Source organism: Triplophysa dalaica, chromosome 21 (genome assembly GCF_015846415.1).
Source record: "Triplophysa dalaica isolate WHDGS20190420 chromosome 21, ASM1584641v1, whole genome shotgun sequence".
Classification (NCBI taxonomy): domain Eukaryota; kingdom Metazoa; phylum Chordata; class Actinopteri; order Cypriniformes; family Nemacheilidae; genus Triplophysa; species Triplophysa dalaica.
In genome coordinates, this window is record NC_079562.1 from 12,271,592 (window position 1) to 12,286,796 (window position 15,205).

At 39.4% G+C, this 15,205-nt stretch overlaps 1 protein-coding gene across 3 annotated transcripts in view; it reads right to left on the minus strand.

The window, feature by feature from the left end:
- Positions 1–14,771, minus strand: part of slc4a10a (solute carrier family 4 member 10a) — a 32,960-nt gene extending 18,189 nt beyond the window's left edge. Inside the window, exons 1-2 of one of the 3 annotated variants that reach the window (XM_056734198.1) lie at positions 14,436–14,771; positions 11,713–11,739 (exon numbers count right to left, since the gene is read on the minus strand). In XM_056734198.1, the coding sequence (XP_056590176.1) occupies positions 11,713–11,739; positions 14,436–14,483 (75 nt within the window). In that variant the 5' untranslated portion in view covers positions 14,484–14,771. Of the gene's footprint in view, positions 1–9,864; positions 10,227–11,712; positions 11,740–14,435 lie in introns of those variants that run through there. The other 2 variants (XM_056734200.1, XM_056734199.1) reach the window with 2 other exon arrangements.
- Positions 14,772–15,205: the final 434 nt, after the last annotated feature.

A 15,205-nucleotide genomic window follows, 5' to 3' on the forward strand; every position in this document is an offset into this window, starting at 1 on the left:
GTGTCAGCTCCTGGGTATCCACCCAACAAATGATGATGTCATGTTTGTAGGGGGGGGGGGTGAATTAGACTAAACTAATGATGATCACATCAGGCAATTGAGCCCTGGAATTTTTTAATATTTCACTTGCTATTTCACTTGTATCCACTTGTATCCGGACATAGTATGAAAGACATCATAAGGAATGCACGTAAAACATTAAGAGCCTATTAAAAGTGCAATGAGATCCATTAAGGTTACACAAAGTTCTTCAAGAGCACTCAGTACAGATCAGACAGAGCAAACAGGGAAGATGCAGAAAGAAGACGACACGGGGGGAGATTAACACAGTGTGCCGGAACATGTCAGTCAAAAGGATCATGGGATAGGTCAGCATATGCTGGAGATTTCCTGGCTCGAATGATGCCTGAGATGTTGAATGACGGGCGATGAGGTGGAGATCGTGATGGATCATAAAGGTAAAGTAACAGACACATTTTAAAAGGAAAGTTCACCCACAAATTAAAGTTCTGTCATCTTTTACTCGCCCTCATGTCATTTAAAACCTGTATGACTATCTTCTGCAGAACACAAAAGTTACTTTCAAGAATGTTTGTAACCAAACCACAGCGTACCACTAGACTTCTGTATAGACTCATAACCAATGCAAGTGAATGGGTCCGGTCATTTTTTGGTTAACATCATTATTCAGAAATGTTCTTTTGTGTTCTGCAGAAGAAAGTCATACAGGTTTTAAATGACAAGAGTATGTAATTGAATAAATGATGACAGAATTTCCCTTTTTGGGTGTACTATCACTTTAGATGGCTGTTACACAGTGACTTTGTTAAGGTAATAAAGTGGTACGGATGTGAAATCCAACCTTGTGCTATAAAGTAGTATACCTTCCGAATAAAAATTCTGTCATCATTTACACACCCTCTTGTCACTTACAACCTGTATTACTTTCTTTCTTCTGCAGAACACAAAAGAAGATATTTTGAAAGATGTTGTTAACAGAACAACACACCCCCCCTCATTCACTTCTATTGTATGGACACAAAACCAGCATAGTTGTTAAAGGGGTCATATGGCGCAAAAATACGTGTTTTTCTGTGTCTTTGGTGTGTTATTAGTTGCCCATGCATTTATAAAATTTTAAATCTTGGAACAAAAGAGGCATCCTTTAAAAGCGAATGCTCATCCAGACCTGCCTGAAACGCCTTGTGTAACCACACTCTGAATCTACGTCATTTTGTTGTATAACTTGACTAACACAGCTTAAATCTATATGCAAGTAAGGTGGGCGTACTTGTAAATCTCATTGTATCGTCACCGCGGCAGCCTTGTCGTGGAGATGCTGTGTGTTTCGTTGCAAAAAGAAAGCCTGTTTGTCTGCCATTCCAAAAGATAAGACAACTAAATAGAATGGTTACATTTTATTTACAACACTGTTCCAGAACAATACAATCCGAATTTTCAAAAGTGTGCAGTGCATTTCACAGATGATTGCTTCATGAACCTGGGAGAGATCAATGCCGGCTGTGCAAGAAAGCTTTTGTTAAAAACAGGGGCAATTCCAACCCTTACAACTTCGCAAACTTCGTCTGGCGCTTCAGATTCGCAGCCTGTTAGAGTTTGTCATGTGATTCTAGCGCATGTTGTTGTGTGATCTGCAAATGCAGACAAGCGCGCAACGTGAAAGAAGACAACATAAGTCCTAATAATCAGAAATAATGTTTCAACTAGAGGCACTACCAATCACTACACACTGGGTAACTGTCCAATCATAGAACACCTCGCCTTTCAGAGCGATGAGCTTTGTAAAAGACACGCGAATTAATGAGAGGCTGGGCAAAGAGGAGATACAAACATATTAAAACAAAGGATAATATTTGTTTTAACCCTGTCATATCACCCCTTTAACAACATTCTTCAAAATATCTTACTTTGTGTTCTTCGGAAGATAGAAAGTCATACAGGTTTGAAATGACAAGAGGGTGCGTAAATGATCACAGAATTGTCATTTCGCCTCAAAGTAAGAACTCATAAATATAATACTCATCCTTGCCATGCAACTGCAGATAATATTGAGATCACAGATGCCAAGCAAAAGAAATATAAAACTCATTAAAATTTCATGAAAGTAGGCCATTTGGTATTCAGAGACAGCAGATGTGCAGATTATCAGCAAATGACTTTAAACAATGGTCTGTTTCAAATAAAAACCTATAGTACGGCTTCAGAAAAAGTAATAAATAACGATTTTCTTCTTTTCTAGAAGCCATGACCTTTTATTGTTTATCAAGGGCTACAAATAATTTTTGATCAAACAACAAGTTTTGTGTTTCTCTGAATAAACAATGAAAATACACGTTTATACGTGTAAGCAAATGATAAAATGATTTTAACTGTATTGAATACTCCCTTGAAAATCCCCACTAACACAAACTCAGAGCATCATCGCCACATGAGTCATGTTCTTGCGCTTCAATCGGGTTGAGGTTGTGGCACCGTGGCAGAGCGTTCTCGCATGCTCAAGAGCCATAAATGGCAATCCAGAAGTGAAATATATAGATAACCATGGCAACACAGCCCAGCAGACTCCTGGGTGGTCCCTCCTCCCGTGATGTCATCAAAACAAGCCCTAATCTCTCCATCTTGTTCTTGGAGGTGAGATGAAGGACACACACAGGACACAGGCTTTGATAATTTATTAACACGACTAGCGATCCCGTCACATATAAAGCAGAGAAAGATATTGTTAACACGTACAGTATACTCTGTTTGACCACGATAACACCTGTGTAAACATATGACAACACACACACATGATGGTGCTCACTAATGAAAGCTAACAGGGTCCCGCTGGCCTGATTCTTTTTTATATTTATAATCCGCTTCCTGTCTGCAACTGAGGTGTGACATTATATCAGAGAGCCCCCACCATGTCACTTTGTCATCCCTAATCTTGTCGCACTTCCTTTCTGCCTTATGTTTCCTCTCCTTATTTGTATGTTATCTTCTGCCCATTTACTTTGTCCTTTTCTCCTTTGGTGGCTCTCAGCCTCAGCAGCGTTCAACACGAAGCGTCACGTGACCGCGGCTGCTCGGGTTGAATAATAATGGAGCAGATTCGCACATGTGGATAGAAATTTGCATGCAGACGCACACATTCATAAGGGTGGGGGAGGGAATGGGGTCACCCTTAAATGCCCGTTTCATGCCCGTCGAGCATCACCAATTCATGAAAAGTGAAGCTTCATTTCGAAGCATTTACGCAAAACTAGGACTTTCATTTGATTTATATATAATTTAAATATTAGTTGAATAAACTGCATGATAAAAGCCGGTTTATTAATCAAATTAATCACAATATTTTTGCCCAGATTACAAATTAAGATAATCCACTAAAATGCAAGTGTATTATGGTAGATCAAATAATTTAACAAGAGAATAAAAATATAGCTTTTTATTATTTTTCAATATCATTGAACATCAGCCTATCACTAACCTATGCCAGTTCCCCCAAGAGGACATGGTTTTGCATTCGATCTATTTCAATTCAATTGAAATATTATTTTAATTATTTTAAAAGCAACAACATAAACAAACGTCACTAGATTACGCCAGGCAATTCCATCACCTCCCAAGAGCAAAGTGACCATCTCACCATCCCAGCTCAGGCAATTCCATCCCCAACCAAGAGCAAAGACTTGTCACATTAATGCTAAATTTACAATACTTAGTATTAAGTGCTAAACTTACATCACGTGACAGCAGTTTGTAGTTATAGCTGCACTCAGTTACATTACGTCATTACTATTTTCCCTGCTTATAATATTCCTCTGTTGCCTGATATCAGTCACAAAACAAGACCAAATTAGACCTTAACAGTTTCAACAAATGAAATTTCCTAAATCGCAACTAATAAGCTCTCCCTATTCTTCATAAACATTTACTCAGTAACTTTTAATCAAAGCTACTGAGAGCAGCTGTGTAAATAGTCATATTATTAGACACTAGTCAGACCGATAAACAAACACAGACCGGAAGTTAAGTGAAGTCCAGGCGCGCCCGCCTGATGAAACAGTTATACACATGCGAACAAAGGTCTTTGGACATTGTGTTGCATCTTGCTGTTTTCAGTTTTTGTTTTTTCAGGAAATCACTGGAACACTCAACAGCAGTTTTGGCTATAAAATATTCACAACATCCATCCTGACCTTATTTTACACATAAAAACTGACTTTACTCCCTGTCTTCCACCACAACACAAATACACAGCATTGCCAAGGATTAAAAGGCATGAATGTTCCCTAATGTCAACATGAAATCATTTACCGAACATGCGTCAATGTTATGTACATGATTCATTGTTGCATCTTATGAAATCTTCCTCTTAGTAATCATTTACAAAAATTAAACAACTCTGAAACCTTTCTTTTAAGCTGATGTCATCCCTCCACACACTCCTCTTCCACTGTTTAATGCTGACCTTCCACCATCTAATTTATTCCGCATCCCACCCTGCATTCTCTAAACATCCTGTTCACATCAGATTATTCAAGTAAAATAGGCAGCAAATGTTGTTCATGTTGACTTTCATTTGTTTGTTCGTTCACTCAAACTGCCTGGTGATAAAAGGCTTTGAGATGTACTAAAGACACACCCATTAAGAATCACTGCAAGAGGACGAATCTCCGTTTTCACTAATGGACCAAAAACATAATTACGGCAATGACCTTTAGAAATTCTCTCATTATGATCAAACAACATGCAGAAGTTTCCGATAACCCTCAACCACCAATGACTTGAAGTGATAGCTAAAGGGATAGTTCACAAAACAAATGCAAGGCAATGGGTACTGCCGTTGTTTGGTAACCAACATTCTTCAAAATATCTTCTTTTGTGTTTCTGTAGAAAAGCCATACAATGGCACAAAGTGACTTGAATCTCTCATATTATCATTATTCTAACAATTCCTGTTCAATCATGTATTTTGTACCCAATAAAGTTAACAGCCAGCTATCATTTGATGTTTTATGTCATTGGACTAAGGCAATTTTACCTGCATTTGTACCACGATAGTTTTCTAGTGTGTTGACAACTGTCCCCCTTGGCCGATTATCTGAATCCGAAACGTGATCTCCAGAGTGCACATTTTCTGTTTCCACAATTTAATGAATTCTATTATATTACATATTACTGTACTGGACACCAGCATCCCTGCGCTAAACATTTCAGCATCAGCCAATAAAAACCCATTTGAGTCTGGCTCCTAATGTAGAACAAACCCCACTAGAATTAAAGGGAAGTTGATGTGAACGTTTCCAAAGAATCCTGCTCTAAAACCTGAGCCTGACAAGAATTATTCGAACCTGAAGACCAACAGAAGCAGTCAAAGACCTCCAGCACTTCATCCTCTTCACCATCACTCAGATCTCTCACTGTCCTCTGCCCTCGCCGTGCCCCATTAAAACACAACAAAGATGCTCACTGTTCAAAGAAGAGGAAGGATACAGAAAAGATGGAGACAGGACAATGAACCGTGGGCCCTGAGATGTACACCACACACACTTGCTTATATTCATTCACAAGAAAACACAAATCCTCTTCCCTCTTCCACACGGAACTACACAAACCAACGTAAATAGGAGACAAATGTTGTTGTTGTGAGGACATTAAGCTTTCATATATTTTATTCCAGTGGATTTATGAAGTCTTTATCCTCGGACAGGTTGAATATTTTACAGGACATTCCAGTACATTCAGCACTCTCTAAACAAAATGCATGGACAATGGACATGTATATTCACAATACATTCCTGAATGCTAATGGATCTTTTTAGACATTAATACTGAATAGTGATGTTCCTGCACTGAAAAGAGCTTTTGTCCCATCTGTTATGCTGCGCAATAAGCAGTCAGAATTTACATGCAAACATGTCTGCATGCTCAACATCAATCCTTCAGTTCTGGTCGCATTCTCACACACTTCTGTTTGAATCTAAGGAGACTTCAGTCAACCGCTTCCACTATAGAGGTGGCGAAGAGCCAATATTTTAAAGTGTGATTGTTGTGATTTTACCTCACAGTACTGTATATGCCACAGCCTAAATATTGCAGTTGGACCAAATAAACAAGAAATTATCTAAGAATATAAAGTTTTGAAAAATGTACAGTATAACAATAAAGTATATATGCACAAACAATGAGAGTACAGCATATGACTGGCATTATAAACTGATGTTTACAGGGTCTGTACTGTAGGTCTTCATCGCTCTTCACTCTCTATTAGATGTGCACTTTTAGTTGGTTGTGACTCTCTGTCTTTAGGTTTGATTATTCTGGCGCCTCTCATAGCTATTTGCACTGCGACTCTCTGGTGCAAACGCACCAGTGCTTCACGTCATAGAAACAGTTTGTATCTGATAAAAAAAGGCCAAATTACGTTTCAAACGTAATTTGACAAATCTTGCTATTCCGCTCCATTCTGAGCGAGTGAGTCGGTCTGTAATGAGAAACTGAGATCTTAAGAGACTTCTGTTGGATTCGTTGAAGCTCAGATGCGTTGTGTTATCACAGCAGCTTTATGCAAAGTGTCATCCCCAAATTAAAGCAAACTGTGCAGGGATTTGTACAACACTGTGATGTCATCACGACAAATCTCCAGAAGGGTTTACGAGAGATATAGGAGATCAGGGACTCTTGGACTAACAGCTGCGACTCTCACTGCAAGAGACGGACTTGCTAGCTTTTGAGAAGGGACAAGCTCCAATGAGAGCTATAATACACAAATACACAAGAGTAGTACTAAAGCAAACACCCACACAGATAAACACTGTCTACTTACTATCTGTCTACACAGATAAATACCATTTTCTTAAGTCCCGGGTAGTTTCTATCCTCCTGGTTTAGACCCTGCCTCTGAGAAGGAGCTTAAGTGTTCCTCATAAAACGTTCTCCCAAAACTAAAATACCGCCCGGTTCCTGTGGTGCAAACACAATAAAAAGCGACTTCCGGCAGGTCGTCCCGGAACTTTGAAATCGTTCCCGCAGTGCGAAAGCCCCTATTAATGACCTCCACTGGTGTGGACAAAAAACCTTAATTTTGAATGATTCAAGTCTTAAAGGCAAATTCATATTCATAAATTGAAATTTGTTTGACAATATGACATCTGTTTAATCCTATTGGCTGAGATGCAACATGTGACTTCCGTCAACAATGTTCTTGTGTTTTGTATATGTTTTCGTGCATCTACTGCTTTTAAGAAGATTTACTTTCGTATTAAAAAAAACTGTTTTCTCTGTGACAGATCTAATAAATGTTTATTAATTTACACACAGCAGGTTCAGTTAAACATTTTCATGATGATGACTTAAGTAAGCGTTCGGGAAGAATTTACTTTTTTCGGATTGACAAACTCCGGTTCGGAAGTTTTCTTCTCTACGCAAAAAAAAAAAAAAAAAATGAATGAATGAATGATTCTGTATACTGTGTTAGGCTATATGAGACCAGTCTTCTTTTGATTGCACTTATGCTTTTGTTGTACTTATGCTGTCCCAATTGCTTCCCCACTTGTAAGTCGCTTTGGATAAAAGCGTCTGCTAAATGACTAAATGTAATGTAATGTAAATGGAAAGACATAGATAAACGATTTGTTGGAAAGGTCTCCGCCAGGGCATTCAAACGATGGTGACCACGAGTCGATGCCATCTCTAGGTTGGGATCTAGAGCTCCCGGTAGCCGGAAAGGTTGAAAAATCTAAGCTCCGGGACCCAGTGGCCCCCCATATATGGGTTTCGCCAAAAAAGTATTCTCCAGAGTGGATCAGTACCAGCTGTTTGCGATCAAGCTTTATCTCCAGGAGAAGAAAGTATTACAAATCGTTTTTAAATTGCCTTTCTTAAATAATGTGTTTATTATGTTAGCGGCTGTTGTTTTCATTTTCGCGCCTAAACCTGAGACATGGTACCAAGACAGGTGTCGTGTCGAAACGTTAGTGGTAAAACGCATTGCGCCCATCGGTTCAGAAGACTTGTGACAAACATAATTTCTGTAAAGCTTATTCATTACAATGAAAGAAAGTTATAGCAGTGTTTTTCTCGTGAGTTTAGTGTTTTCCTAAGTGCGACAATAGAAACAGAGTTTGCATGTGTAAGACAATTAGGTTACGCAGAAATTGCTACTCTAACACCTGGTTGCTGATCTTTTCATTACTGTCTTTCATATAAAAGTACTCTGATTGCATGTTTTTGCCTATATCAGTGTTCATGTCTGTTAGTAATATGCATCCACATGATTAATCATCAGAGACACACACAAAAACAGCGCATTTCCATTGCAGCCAAAAATGGTCATGTTCAACATCTTGTTATGAAAGATATGTGGTGTATTTTGAGCTGAAACTTCACAGACACATTCTGGGGATACCACTGACTATTTTTACATTGTAGAATACACCTGAATTAGCGGCCCTTTAAGATACGTCAGTGCGAGTTGTTTTCGATCAAGACACCTCTAACATTTGATTTATTCTGGGACTAGTCTTAAGCTATGTCCGGGAAACCACCCCTTGATGTTGTAAATTCAAAATAACAAATGATTTTAAATTGTTTTTGTTTTACATTTTATGGAGAGAAAAAATTCCCACTTTGTTACATTTTTTTGTCTGTGAATCATGAACCTAGTATCATGTTTCTCATCGAATCATGAGCTAAGTGTATCTTTACAATAGGGATACCAGATTACAGAAAATGTTTGAGTTCAAATCACTGACACAAACCCCACAAATTTTGATGTAAACAGGCCTTTGTACATCAAAACGCAATATTTTCCTGTTAATCTCCCACAAGAGACAAAGCTCTTTGAAGGTTTCTAGGACGCTTTACCTTGTGACCCAGTTCTGCCTATAACTGAATTCTCTGGAACTTCATTAAAAGATAAACTGCAACTGCTACACACCTCATTTCTCAGCATAGCATCGTTTCACAAACAGACCCCGTACAACCACCCATCGGTCACGTTACATAACAACTTAATTTGTGTATGAGAGATTTGCCAGTTTGTGAGTGTGTGTGCGTTGCATGACCGCGTGATCGTGGAGTAACGGCATTGAGCGGTGAGAGGGATTATTGGGGTGGTTGAAGAGGCTGGGGGGAGAATGGGATGTGAGCCATTCTATTGGTTGAGAACAGCAGGACTGATCCCTACAGATGGCTGTGGTTACCATGGAAACGGAAGGATCAGCATCAGCATCCTTTCATAGCGCCGACAGCACAGCGCACAACCGTGACAGTCCCACAAGCATGCACAAAGCCAATATTTTTCCAGGATACATCTGAATATATTGCTGCTTTCAAAGATCCATGTGTTTGTATTCTTCCTCTGACCTTGTTTTGCTTTTTTTTCTATTCATATACTATTAATGCCCTCCGTCCCACACACATATGCACACGCACATCTGCACCTTCTAATGCTCATTCAGATGTCCACCTCGAACACCTCCTCCCACAACCGGATATGATCTGCTTTCCTAACCGAAAACAAAGCTGAAGATGAAAATGACACAGAGGGAGAAGAAGAGATGTGAGCCGAGTACGTGGGGAGGAGAGATGTACCGAAATAGCTCCAAGAAGACACAAACATCAGATGGGGAGAGTGAGAGCGGCAGGAGATGAAGGTGCACCTTAAACAACCAACACCTCAAACTTGCTGTATCTTAAACAGAATAGCTTGCAACCGTCACCGAGCACAGCCTGTCTTGTGTCATTATATAACAAAAATTCAATACTCGTGAAAGACAGTCGACTAACTAACACACCATCCTCTTCAAGGACACGGCGGAGCTCGAAGGCTAATGCTGCGTCCGTGCGTCTTACCTGACAGTTAAAGGCAGTGTTCTCAGAGGATCTGTGTTGCATGCTGTCAGCGGCACGTCCCTTATCCCGAGGAGAGGCAGTAAGCTTAGCCGCTGTGCCAGAGCACAGCTGAGATTCCTTTAGCCGTAATAACCCCTCTGACACAGCTGTAACCCTGTCGCCAGGGCTGCGTCGTCCAATTGTTGAGAACAAGTCGCCGAGCCGGTGTTTTTGACAGGCGTCTATCCACCAATCAGGAGGGAGATTAGGGTGCCGACATCACTGGCTGCGTTGACTGGTAACTAAGCTCCGAGTGCATGTGCTCTGTGATGCATGCACTACGCGTGTGTGTGTGTTTTGGGGTGGTGTGTGCAGCTCTGAGCTCCCTCCGCTGTGTGTTCTAGCTTAAACCTTCAGATGTATCAACGTTTTCAAAGCACAGTCTAATGCATGCTGGGAAATGGAGTGTAGCGGTTTTGGGAACAAGCGATAGACTGTTGTTAAAGTAAGAAGTTGTTCTTTATCTTATAAAAATCTATTTGGATATTTAGTTTACGAGGGCAAATCACATAATGCTGAAACCAAATCATTTCATACGATAAAATAAAATTGATAATGGTTTAATTTTTGCTGAAAATAAACTAAACATTCCTATGATGCCTAAAATTTCATAGTTACAATATTATTCCAAACAACTGTAAGCATTTTTGTTTGCTTATGTTTTCGCAAACAATGTCATTAAAAAAATTATATGTTAACTGCTTTTTTTATTTTATTTTATTCAGATGTTGTAGCACTGTCTTCAGAATTTGCCAGACGTTGTGAATACAGTAAATAAAAATAAATAAATTATTCTTGAATCTTAAAAATCTATAAAAACTGATATACACTCTTAAAAATTAAGATGCTTAAAAGGTTCTGCACAGCAATGTCATAGAAGAACCATTTTTGGTTCCACAAAGAACCTTTTGTGAAACAGAAAGGTTCTTCAGATGTTAAAGGTTCTTTATGGAACCAAAAGGTTCCTTTTGAACCTTTTGAAGCACTTTTTAAGTAGACCATGCGTAAACAAATATATGAATTGCGTATTTAGAATTTTGTTTGTTTTATATTACAACATATATGCTAATACTGTATTTCTGTTGTATGACATATATTTATGTGATATTCTTATGAACTAAATAAATATGAAATAAAATAAAATAATGAAATAAAAACATTACCAGCAAGCACATCATTAGACAAACAAACCCCAAGGCTGGTCACATTCCCAAGGGCACTGTGGGCTTTTAAAGCAGGATGTGTTGGGTTATTAGTGCGATCATTTGAGTTTGTATGCATGTAATCTTTGTGGTTATAGGGACATGTAACAGGCTGAGCTTCCCTACAGATCTCAGAGCTTCATCTCCTCCAGAGCAGCATGTTTCTCCCGGTCACACCATCTGCTCATACTGGCCTCTGTCCAGCCTGCTTTCTGACCAATACAACAACCTCTCTCTCTCTCTCTCTCTCTCTCTCTCTTTCTTACTTTCTATCTTTATACTTATGTCAAAGACTGTCAAAGACTATTCAAAGAGTGGTGCCTAAAACATCTCAGCATCCCTCCGTATCACTCTCAAAATGTTCTGTTGACCGAACACTTGTGGACAGAGATTCAAACTGACAGCAACTGACCACCGATCAAACAGCCTCTCAAGGAGATATTATCTGCTTACGATGAGTCACCATGAATCATATCATTTGGATGGGTTTAAACACTAGTCGCTCACTTGTGCACACACGACAGTGATCAAAAATGAATCAAATGAGCGCATTAAAACATCCACACTGAGAAAAGCAGGAAATGGGAAATTAAGAAGAGGCACTTACCCCGTGATCACTAGCAGGACTTTGAACCTGAAGAGGAGCAGAAAGGCAATAAGATCACTCTAATTTTACAACGTATATAAACATCTCATATCTAAAAATAGCTCAGGAGACTGTTAATACATAAATACAGATTTTATTCTGAATGAAGCCCTATATAATTTACACGTTTCCCGAAAAGAAGGTGCGAAGTGTTTGAAAGGGGCTTGACATTTAAGTCTTTATGTCCAAGCCATGAATTATGAGGTAATGCTTGATAGACAGATTGACGCAACTTTCTGTTTTTGAAAAGCATTTTATTGGACAAAAGTGTAAGTTTAAATCTTACAGACACAGGATTAGTGTCAGTAAACTTGCCACAAAGATAAACCATCACTATTTTAGTAAATCCAATAATAGAAGAAAAGATAAAAAATTATTACTCAATTTAAGATGTTTTATTGCACAAACACATCAGACATTTCCGTTATGATGTCTAAATCAACAGTGTCATATAAGTGAAAGTTGTTTGAGTTCTAGTCCCCATACAACTGATACTCAGCTGCCATTGGCTCATCTGTGTTTGAGGGGAGGGGCTTAATGATAGGTCAATTAGCAATAGAGTTCACTGTAAGTGATGATGTCATAATGAATGGTGTAATAATAAATTATGAGAGATGGTGTCATAATAAGTTAAACTTATGACTTTAAAACATCTGTTTTTGCAAATAAACTCTTCAAGTGATGATGTCAAAATGAGAAATGTCACAATGGGTGATACTGTCAGAATGGGAGATATGATACAATCTCATAATTTTGTCCTCCCTCTGTCATTTTCAAAGTAAAACTCGAAAATTAATTAAGAGCACTGCTTAAGATCCAGGTGATTTTTTTACAGATACTTTATTTAATTCTGTAAAAAAATACTTTTGCTTGTGTTCATTAATGTAATAGGCTCTTATTTTAAGTACAGAATATTTTCACAATACGCTGACCCACAATAATAAAAAAAGGGTGCTATATAGCATTTAAAAGTGGTTCCTTATTCATAATCACAGGGGAACCACTTTTAGTGCTGTATAGCACCATGTCTTGGTGCTTAAGTGGTTCTTTAGAGGTCCTTCAGAGGTTCTTTGTGGTGACCGAGGTGCTATGTAGCAACGTTTCCATATAAAAAACCTGATAAGAAAACAAGCCACGAACAACTTTAAGTGCTTTATATAGCACAGTTTGTTTTAGACTGTATACAGAATGCTACATTGAAAGGTGAAATAGGTAAGAAAGGATGCAACAGTATGAACATTCTTCTGGAATATTCATCAGTCTCTGCCTTTTATCTTGAACAATGTTTCTTTATCTGGGTTTCTAAGTGTCTGCCAAAACTCTTTTTTTAAGGATTTCATAAGAGCACACTTCTCTTAGAAATATCTGGAATATTTGAACACTGCACAGAAGATTACACTAAACCTGACCTGCGTGCCTGTGTAACTGTGAATATATTCTGAGCAGCTGTGAGAGAGCGTGTATTCCTCTGGACTGCAGGGATAGCAGAATGCGTAGGATGCCGGCCAGCTTCTCGACTTCAAACAGTCAGTAAGGAGAAGGGACCTATGAGCTCACATTAAAATGGCTTCTGCTCTTTTTTGTTTAAATCTACTCAATTGTTTTACTCTGCACAGGGACAGAGAGCAATTACACAACAGCCTATCGTAGGTCGTAACCATTGGGGAACCACTTTTAGTGCATTATAGAACCTTATGTTGGTGCTTGATACAGAAATGGTGCTACATACCACCTCGGTCACCCCAAAGAACCTCTGAAGAACCACTGAAGCGCCAAGGTATGGTGCTATATAGCCCTAAAAGTGGTTCCCCTATAAGTACTTTCTAGGCTCACCTATCCACAAGATTACAAAACATGGGTTTGTTTCCCCGGGGAAGACCTAGGACACGCTGGAGGGACTATGTCTCCCGGCTGGCCTGGGAACGCCTCGGTCTCCCCCCGGAAGGCTGGAGCAAGTGTCTAGGGAGAGGGAAGTCTGGGCATCCCTGCTTAGACTGCTGCCCCCGCGACCCGGCCCCGGATAAGCGGAAGAAAATGGATGGATGGGTTTGTTTGTCATTAAAATATGCTGCGATTAAACTAGGTGTTCGGCTCTTAACACAGCCGTAACCACTGAAGAATATTCAACATCTATGGTAAATCACATCATTTGGTCAATCCTGAAGAACATTCATGGCCACAGATGGGTGACCGTGGTGAACCAGTGATTCCTACAATATGAGTGATGAAAAAAGGAAATCCACAACAGACATACAGCCACTATCGCCAGCCTAGATGCAGGTGTAATGCTGGAGAAATGTGATGCATGCATGAAGCCCACTCACGACACTGAGAGACTTTTGCTTTGAGAACAGTGCGCCATTGAACATTACAAAACGTGCGCAATTAAATGCATGGCACACACCAGCCGATGTGAACCTTTGTCACGTTGCAAATGCCGTATGCGCGTAACACGAGCCCATTTCACACTAAAGTAGAGTAACGTTCAGTATTAAGGGTGCGATGAATAATTCAAGGACGATGTCTTCCATGAATGGTGGCTGTTATGGGCTCCACCAGCGCACCCGCAACCCAAATGCAGCCTCCAGGACCACAGAAAACCATTTTGCGCAACACATTATACCGCATCATGTCATTGTTCTTCCATACGCGGATAACACATCAGAAATGAAACAGGCTCTTACCGCAGGAAGCAGCGGTTCCATCTGCGCTCCTTCATCCTTCTTATCCATCCTCTCTCTCTCTCTCTCTCTCTCTCTGCCTTATAACGAACACCTCTGTGCTTCTCGTCGGGATTTCTGCCGGTTGTTGTTGGAAACGTGGAGATGAGATGTCATGTATGGTTATGTGGTTTTAGTAGCGATGCTATTATGGCATGAACCGTTTGTTTTTCATCTAACGGAGATGTTTCTTCGCTCTTTTTTACGCGCCCGTGTTCGCGCTTCTTGGCTCCTTCAGCGTGTCATTCGCGATCGCGTGACGCAGCTCTGACCGGCAACACGTGGGTTAACGGAAACCACCGGACGGCTTATGATGAATGAATCGATGTACAGTAACACGAGGACACCTGAGGCTTTGTTGACGAAAATATGAGTGAACTGCAGTTTATGTGCTTGTTATGTCGAGTTGTATTGTCTTATAAGGGTGGAATGTGTAACACTTGTAAATGACATGATGGTTATAATAGATAAAGACAAATATATACAAAAATGTATGCATTTTTATCCCTTCAAAACTCACATTGTAAGAAAATTATTGCCAAACAAATACTTTTGAAATATCAGGAATATACCAAAAATTGTAAAGTTTGCCATTTATTGTAATATATTATTGTATTTAAGTTATTATTTAACATGGTGATGTATTTAATGCTCAAAATGTTGCGCAACACATCCTGGTCATGATGTGGCCTAAAACATCTCTGCTAAGGCATTTGTGATCATTTGAGATTAAA